General features: G+C 35.4%; 1 protein-coding gene across 1 annotated transcript in view; it reads left to right on the top strand.

The window, feature by feature from the left end:
- Nucleotides 1-8,376, top strand: part of LOC109190488 (probable LRR receptor-like serine/threonine-protein kinase At1g56140) — a 13,083-nt gene extending 4,707 nt beyond the window's left edge. Inside the window, exons 6-24 of the mRNA XM_019340973.1 lie at nucleotides 1-32; nucleotides 114-185; nucleotides 264-335; nucleotides 491-562; nucleotides 658-729; nucleotides 832-903; nucleotides 1,121-1,192; nucleotides 1,274-1,339; nucleotides 1,509-1,574; nucleotides 3,216-3,260; nucleotides 3,828-3,892; nucleotides 4,233-4,612; nucleotides 5,516-5,713; nucleotides 5,795-5,948; nucleotides 6,592-6,710; nucleotides 7,051-7,261; nucleotides 7,359-7,590; nucleotides 7,700-7,850; nucleotides 7,947-8,376. The exon at nucleotides 1-32 is cut by the window's left edge and continues 40 nt beyond it. Coding sequence (XP_019196518.1) covers nucleotides 1-32; nucleotides 114-185; nucleotides 264-335; nucleotides 491-562; nucleotides 658-729; nucleotides 832-903; nucleotides 1,121-1,192; nucleotides 1,274-1,339; nucleotides 1,509-1,574; nucleotides 3,216-3,260; nucleotides 3,828-3,892; nucleotides 4,233-4,612; nucleotides 5,516-5,713; nucleotides 5,795-5,948; nucleotides 6,592-6,710; nucleotides 7,051-7,261; nucleotides 7,359-7,590; nucleotides 7,700-7,850; nucleotides 7,947-8,246 — 2,451 coding nt within the window. The 3' untranslated portion in view covers nucleotides 8,247-8,376. The remainder of the gene's footprint in view (nucleotides 33-113; nucleotides 186-263; nucleotides 336-490; nucleotides 563-657; nucleotides 730-831; nucleotides 904-1,120; nucleotides 1,193-1,273; nucleotides 1,340-1,508; nucleotides 1,575-3,215; nucleotides 3,261-3,827; nucleotides 3,893-4,232; nucleotides 4,613-5,515; nucleotides 5,714-5,794; nucleotides 5,949-6,591; nucleotides 6,711-7,050; nucleotides 7,262-7,358; nucleotides 7,591-7,699; nucleotides 7,851-7,946) is intronic.
- The last annotated feature ends 636 nt before the right edge of the window (nucleotides 8,377-9,012 follow it).

A 9,012-nucleotide genomic window follows, 5' to 3' on the forward strand; every position in this document is an offset into this window, starting at 1 on the left:
GAGCTAGGGAATTTGAGAAATCTAACAGAACTGTAAGATTGATTTGATGCTTTTAAGAATACGACCTCTACAATTTTCTCTTTATATTGACAGATTTTTTATTCACTTGCCAGCTATATAGATAGCTCCGGTGTTAGTGGTCCTATACCTCCAACATTTGCAAATCTACTGAACCTAAAAATAGTGTAAGTGCCCCCTTGGCTATTTTTTATTGTAAAAATCAAGTGCATGGCATTCAATGGAGAAAGTTTTGTTTCTTTCAGGGGGGCTTCAGACACTGAGCTTACAGGGAGGATACCTGATTTCATTGGGAATTGGTCAAAGCTTACTAACCTGTAAGACCGTTAAAAAGATTATTATCCTTTCCAGACGGTCCATTGAACTTGATCTCTAGATTCATTGGAAAATCATTTTTAATCCATGCCCATTGCTGGTTCTCACTTTCCATTGGTTATGATTGGCATATATTTTGTAATTTGTAATTATGCAGGAGGTTTGAAGGAAATTCATTTCAGGGCCCAATTCCATCTACATTTTCAAAGTTAACCTCAATGGTTGACTTGTGAGTTTTATCCAAACTCTTACTTTTTTATGTGTTACAAAGTTTGTTTTTCATGTGAAGAATATTCTAATGTCTACTGCACTGGATACTTGCAGGAGGATAATTGGTCTTTTGAATGGGAGCTCTTCACTGGACTTCATTAGTAATATGAAGAATTTAAGCATACTGTAAGGAGTCATGATCAGCTCCAATCTGCAAAGTTTTATTTTTCATTTTTTTCTTTTCCTGGAATCTGACCTAGTATAATGAACTGGTCGGTTGGTCTTCAGAGTTTTGCGGAATAACAATATTTCTGGTTCCATCCCCTCTAATATTGGAGAACATCAGAGCTTGTTTCTGCTGTAAGTCCTCTGCTTGAAAGATGTTTTTAATCAAAATATTTGAGTGTCTACTGCCTGTGTTTGGTGAGATACTTTACTTTCTGATCCCTTGTTGAAGCCATAAAGGTGTACTGTAGATTGAGGGTCATTATTATTATTTAATATACTTTCAAATTTTACTTATATAATATTAATTTCATTCCATAGGAATGCTCTAATTAGCTTTTTTTTTTCTTAGGGATTTGAGCTTCAACCATTTGACAGGCCGTATTTCAAATGAACTTTTCATTCTCAGTTCACTCAAAAATTTGTAATAAATCATCCAGAAATTTCTTTTACTCTAATACCATCTTATTGGTGTACTCTTACATATTGTCATTCCAATCTCTAGGTTCCTTGGTAATAACAAGTTAATTGGTCCGTTGCCTGCACAGAAGAGCCCAAATCTACAGAATATGTGAGTTATGCCATTTTGATTAGAAAGCTAAACTTCACAAGTACACTAAACTCTACATTTTATATCCATCTTATTTTTTGTAAAATTCTCTGTTGAATGGCCTTTGGAAATTGTTAATGCTCTGCATCACTGCATGTGTCCTTAACATCCTCAATATTTTCACCCACAGAGATTTATCATACAATGAATTATCTGGGAGCTTCCCTTCTTGGACCAGTGGACAAGATTTACAACTGTAAGTATGAAGAGACAACAATGTACATGTTGTGCAATATTCCTTCCAATGCTGTGTTTTGTTTTTTTCTTAGATCTCTCCTTCTTTGGTGATGTTTTGATCTCATTGCCTACACTATTAGATTCCTCCCTCTTTGGCAGCCAAGTCTATGAAATTTTGTTGTCATCGGATGCCATCGCCAGCATCATGTGCCAGTGAGGCCTCCATGTGCCGGCACGTGCGCTTGCCGGTGATTAATTTGTTTGGTGAAAATTTCTAGATCTGTGTTAAGTACTTTCCGGTGAGATTTGAAAGCTTTTTGGGTCCATTGTCGAGTTTCTTGCATAAGAGTGTTCAATTTCGGTATTGCCATGTTTCTTTCCTTATTTCTGGTGATTTATTCCCTGAGGGTGTTCAATTTCAGCACTACTATATTTCCAAAGGCTGCCAAGCAGCTTGTGCTCAGATGGCATGTAGTGACTCTCCCATATGGGAGGTCATGAGATCGAGCCTCAGTGGAAGCAGTGTTGACTCTTTGTGCTTCAATAGGTTGAGAAAGTATAGATAAATAGATACTACAATGTAATAGAGTAAGTACTACTCAAAAAAAAAAAAAAAAAAATTTCCAAAGGCTTTTTGTTACCTCTACTGCTCTTGATGAAGGCCTTTTTGGTTTAAAGTGCTTGTGTTGCTGTGTTATCATGAGGTTATTTGCGTTCAGCTCTGTCCTTAGTGCTTTCATCTTCATTTCCAAGGGTCATGCATGTTAATGTTAGAAGGAAGAACAAATTAATTCACACTGTTTCCTATACTGAGAATAATACAGTGTATATATAGGTGCAACCATTAGATTACAGCCACTGAATTCAAATTTGAATTCAAACTAACTTCTCTAACAGCCCTACTAATGCTCTGACTCCCTCAAGTCCTCAACTCTCTCTAACATTCCCCCTCAAGCTAGAGCATAGATATTCATCATGTCTAGCTTGTTACAAGTATACTCAACTCTATCCATGCTAAGCTCTTTAGTGAGCAAATCTGCCAGCGTAACACCCTGCTCCATGGGCGTCTCACAGGGCTTTGATCCCAGTAGTCCAGTATCACCAAGTATATCTAAGCACGCTTCTTAGAGCGAACAACTTCAATACCCAGGAAATACTCCAACACTTCCAAATCCTGTGTGAAACTTCTCTTTGAGGAAAAACTTGAGAGCTTCAATCCTTCCTGCAGTCCTGCATCACTTCCTATGATCACTATATCATCAACATAAACTATCAACATAATACATCCAACATTAGTATGCTTGAAAAGGATTGTATGATCACATGCACTCCTTTGTATACTGAACTTGATAATCGCACTGCTAAATCTCCCAAACCAAGTTAACCAACTCATGAAAACTGTTTTAAGCCATACAGAGGCTTCTTTAACTACACACCTTCACACACTCCTCCTGAGCAACAAACCCAGGTGGTTGCTCCATGTAAATTTCCTCAGTACCATGCAAAATATTGTGCTTTCCCTAATTGGCGGGTGGTGGCCATTCGCCACCCACTAGGCCTTTCAATCCCTCAATTTCAACACAATATTTTTCGTTTTTTAGTGTAGCATGAGTTTCTTCTTGAGTTCTAATGTTGCCACTTGCTGATATATAATTTGCAGGAATCTGGTTGGGAATAACTTTACCATAGACAACTCTAACGGCAGGTGAATGTTACATTCACCATATATATCGTGTTTCAGAAATCACTATCTTCTATTTTTTATTTTTATTTTTTTTAAAAAATTTTCCGAAGGACATAGCTCTGATCATAGATATGGAAAATTAAATATGCTGCTCCCAATTAAAAGGCTATATATGTTTAATTCAATTTAAAATCTACATCGGGCTACTCATCACCATGGCTTACTAGGCCAGAACTGGCAGTACCGGAGTTAGAACCTGAACTGTGCAGTACCAATCACTCTAGTTCAGTTTCAAAATCACTTTGAACTGATAAATTTTAAGAATTATATAGGAAGTTCTGGTTACTATCCCTAAAATAGAGGAATCTTAACTGGGACCTTAGGTTCTTGGTTAAGGTTCTGCTTAGAATAGTAAATAGGTCAAATTGAACTGTAGCCATGACTACTTCAGGCTATTGTTTTCTCAGAAAAAGTTTTTGACAGTTTGTTCTGCCAGAGTGATGCAAGTTAAGTTGAACTATTTTGAGAAAGTTTTAACTTCTCTTAAATTCGATGTTTATCTGATTCAATGCACCCTTTTCCTTTCAGTTCTCTGCCTACAGGATTGAATTGTCTTCAAAATAATTTCCAATGCCCTCAGGAAACTCCCATTTGTAAGTTAAACTAAAACATTTTTCATTGTTTGGTATTTTATGCTTGAAAAAAAAGTGTTGAATTTGTAATTCTTTAAAGGTAAAAATTTCTGCACTTTCCCAACTTCTATTCTGTTGCTATTTGTATAATTTTAACCACTACATACTATGAAAAGGAGGCCAAATAAATAAAACACCAAAATATATTTATTTTTAGTTTTGATACCCCTAATATTCATTATAACCTCTTTTAAATTTTGAGAGATTATAAATTGTTAGGCGACTGCTATTCTATTTCTATGTATTCTGGTATGGTTGTATGGATTCTTTTAATGCATTCATATTCGCTTAACACCCACAGACTCTAGCTTTGCTATTAATTGTGGTGGTCAACAAATTACATCATCTGATGGGATAGTGTACGAGGGGGATGGGACTCTTGGTCCGGCAACATATTACATGACAAGCACAGGCAGGTGGGCTGTTAGCAATGCTGGACTGTCCATTGATAGCAATAGTACAAAATACACAACCTCCAGTTCTTCAGTTTTTACAAATACTGTGGACCCTCTCCTTTTCCAGAGAGCAAGGCTTTCAGCTGGATCACTAAGGTACTATGGTTTGGGCTTGGAGAATGGTAATTACACTGTGACCCTCTGGTTTGCAGAGTCAATAATCCTGAATCCTAAACCTCCTTCCTGGGAATCTCTTGGGAGGCGCATTTTTGATATATATATACAGGTACGTGTTCTAGGATTTGGGTAGGGTATTGCAGATTGAAAAATTTATTTGCATGTGGATATATTTGAAATTACTTTAGAGAAATGAATTTTCCAAAGTATGGATTGAGTGGCATCTATTCGGGATGAAATTGATAGGATCAATTAAGATGGTTTATACATGTGAACTTGTGAAGGATATACTGACTCAAGGGCATATAACAAATTTGGAGCAGAGCTTAAATAGAACACACTATATATATCATAAAGAGAAAATTTCACTTTTAGTCCCACGACTATTGTGACATTGCCACACCTATTTCCTAACTTTTAATTTGGTACAACATTTAGTTCCATGACTTTACCAACATTGTTTTGGTCCATTGTTACAATTTCCGTTGAATTAATTTAATTTATAAGACAATTCACTATTATACAATCTTAGTTTCATATTCTTGTTGAAAAAATGTTTATAAATGATTATAATAAATAATAATTAGATAAGACTTTTTTTTTATGAAAAATTAGTTTGTTTCTATGTTATATTGATTATTATGTAATTTAAGGGTGCTTTCTAAGTAGAAATAGAATATTAAAATTAAAGTCCATTATATCAAAAATTAAAGTCAATTATATAAAAATTGTAGCAAATGATCAAATATAACAATATCACAATAGTTGAGACTAAAACTGAATTATTATGATGAGATTGGACACAAAATTGGCCAAGTAATTCTTATATGATTGTGTTGTATTTCTTTAATCCTACTCATCTTTTATGGTATCCGTTGATCCCTTTTCCACAACTATTTGACTTCTTTACATGTTCTATGCTTTTGTTAGAGTAAAATTTGAAGTTTTTCTCACACCAATTCTTGTTCTATCTTCACTTATGCATGATATTGAGCTTAGTTGTTCTCTTCAGGGCAATCTAGAGGAGAAAGATTTTGACATTCAAAAAGAAGCTGGGGGATCATTCAGAGCTGTTTCAAAGAAATATGCGGTTCAGGTATCTGAAAATCATATGGAGATCCATCTATTTTGGGCTGGGAAAGGAACTTGCTGTGTACCTAGCCAAGGTACTTATGGACCTCTCATTTCAGCAATCAGTGCAACCCTAGGTACATACAATCATCTCTCGTTACTGTTTCAACTAAAATGTCATTAAAATTTTTTGAAAATTCTATTTTGAAAGCCAAACTTTTCTGTAGATCCTGTTCCCTCTGAACAACAGAAGAATAGAACTGGCATGATTGTGGGAATTGTTGTTGGGGTTGGAGCCATGATTTCTCTTTCTGTATTTGTTGTGTATTGTTTCATTCAGAGAAGAATAAGGCAGGACACATATGATGATGAAGGTAAGTAAAAATTTGACTACAATCCTGTTCTATTTTATTTGTTTCTTATTTTTTCTCCAGAAGCCTTAGAGCTTCATTTTTGCTTGTGCTTGAGAAATTATTTTGTGAATATATATGAGCATAGCTGGGCGTGGAAGAAATTTGTAAAAATGGGTGTACCAACTCTTGCTATCGATCACTTCAGTTATGTTGGAAAGTGTACGTAGGTGAAGAAGTGAAGAGAAGAGGAAGAATAGTTCTGGAAAATTTTTTGTTACATTAGAAAGGAGAGTACACAGCCTATATTATACATGCTAGACAATTCCCTATGTTTGTTTCTTATGCCTACTCAAATCCCATTCCCTATGTTTGTTTCTTATGCCTACTCAAATCCCTATGTTTGTCTCTTATGCCTACTTACATTCCATAACAGAAAGATTGCTAGCATGTTTTTTTTAATTGTCATCTCGTTTATGAGTAAAAGTAAGAGTACGGAACACAAATTGGCTTGCAAGAATGAAAATAATGTTTATAGATGAATGTCTTTTTAGATTCATGTATTGCTACCTTTCTTCTACTTCTATACTCTTTTGAGGGGAGGTGGAAAGAAGTTATTATGTTATTGGTTTCAAATTTGAAGTTTACTAGCATATTGAATTTGCAGAGTTCTTGAGAATGGGCGTGAAGCCATATACTTTTAGTTACACAGAATTAAGAGCTGGAACGGGTGACTTTAGTCCGTCTAACAAGCTTGGTGAAGGGGGATTTGGACCAGTATACAAGGTAATTCTTTCTTTCAGTGGAAGTGGTGAAGTAATTTTCCCTCAACTTTTGCACATAAAAAGTGGAACCCTTAAAATAGAAAAGAATCCCTGTACTTGTTTGAATTGCATCTTTAATCCATTTCCTTTTTCCTTTATACTTTTCTTCCATAAAATTTCTCCTCTTGTTTATGCCAGCTCTACCTTCTGGTTATAAGCCATCAAAATGGTCTGGTTATGCATAACATAGCTAACTAATGATTTCCATCTAAACGCAAGTTCATTTTATTGAGAAACATGTGAACCCAAAAGAAATGGCTTAGGATTTTTCTGTTCTTTATCCTAAACTTTGTGATAAATAGGGACTACTCGATGATGGGAGAAGTGTTGCTGTTAAGCAACTCTCTGTGGCCTCCCGCCAAGGGAAGAGCCAGTTTGTGGCGGAGATTGCAACTATTTCTGCTGTCCAACACCGCAACCTTGTGAAGTTGTATGGATGTTGCTATGAGAGAGAGAAACGGTTGATTGTGTATGAGTTTCATGAAAACAAGAGTCTTGATCAAGCACTATTTGGTATTTATCTTAGAATTTTATGCTCCTTAGTTCCTATAACTTATTTCTGATAGAAAGAGGATGCTGATTTTTTTATTTTTTTTTTAATTTTGTCTAGGAGGTAGTAACTTGTATCTTGATTGGCCAAGACGTTTTGAAATATGCTTGGGAATAGCAAGAGGTCTAGCTTATCTACACGAGGAATCTCGGCCAAGAATCATACATAGAGATATCAAGGCTAGTAATATTTTACTGGACTCAGACCTCAACCCTAAAATCTCAGATTTTGGGTTGGCAAAGCTGTATGATGATAAAAAGACTCATATCAGCACCCATATTGCAGGCACAATGTAAGATATATCCTTAAACCCCGCTATATCCATCCTCCTTTTCATTCAATTTGACTGTGTCTGAGATTTTATGATTATTTATATATCAAACTACTAATTGTTGATGCAGTGGGTACCTTGCACCGGAATATGCTATGCTTGGCCACCTTACTGAGAAGGCCGATGTATTTAGCTTTGGAGTTGTTGCCTTGGAGATAGTCAGTGGTAGGCCAAACTCTGACTCGAGCTTGGAAGAAGACAAAGTGTATCTTCTTGAATGGGTATGACTGTTTATCATCAATGACTAATATTGAAGATATGAAAAACCGTAATGTCTGAAATGGGATCCTGATTCCTGACTGACTGTTGATTTTTAGGCTTGGCGTTTCCACGAGACTAATGGTGAGGTTGATCTGGTGGATAAAAACGTAGTAGAATTCAACGAGGATGAAGTGAAACGAGTGATAGGGGTATCGCTTTTGTGCACCCAAACATCCCCAGTATCGCGCCCATCCATGTCCCGTGTGGTGGCAATGCTTTTAGGGGACACTGAAATAGCAGCCCCAACTACAAGGCCAAGCTACCTCACTGACTGGAGATCCAATGATAAAACCACCTTCATCACTAATATTCATCACTCCCTTTCCCAGGCCGATCATACATTATCACATCACTAGCTACTACATTCATCGGAGGAGAGGCCGGGTTGTTAACCTCAAAGGATATTGGATTGCAAAGAATGCTCAAAGTTCTTGGATTAGATGCCTTGCCACCTTGCCAAGTTAATTTTAATTTTATTTCAACTCACTTTGTTTTTCATCACTTTTAAAACCGTTGCGACCCTGCCACTCTCAAACTTAATATTTTTTTGAGTACTACTGACTTTATTACAATGCAATATCTATAAATTTGTCATTCTCAAACTTAATATGGTTTATCTAATTAATTAACCTCACCATTAGTCTAAGGTAAATTGTCATACTTAACAACTTACCTTTTATATCAATTTGATAAGATTTTTATCTAATTAATTAATGTCATTAAAATTGTGATATTTAATTATAAAATTTAGTTCAGAGTAGCATTTTTGGTAGAGAGTAGTAAGTACAATGAATTTACATCAAGTCTGTTATATATATATATATATATATATATATATATATATATATATAGAGGCGATAGCTCCTATGTAAAGTGTTAAATCTAAGCCATTGATAGGAGTTGATCAAAAAGACTAAATAACGCATTTTTTAACGTTTAATGCTAATTATGGGTTTTTTTTGTCCTTTTGTAATATCAATAATTGACTCTTAATCAATTCTTTCTCTATACATAAACATTAGGTAAAACTATGGCGATTATTCTTCGATGGAAGAATTCAATCAAGGTATGTTTTTTTCATTCAATTTCGATCACTATTGATTGCAAATTGTTATGTTGCTC

Source organism: Ipomoea nil, unplaced genomic scaffold (assembly GCF_001879475.1).
Source record: "Ipomoea nil cultivar Tokyo-kokei standard unplaced genomic scaffold, Asagao_1.1 scaffold1576, whole genome shotgun sequence".
Classification (NCBI taxonomy): domain Eukaryota; kingdom Viridiplantae; phylum Streptophyta; class Magnoliopsida; order Solanales; family Convolvulaceae; genus Ipomoea; species Ipomoea nil.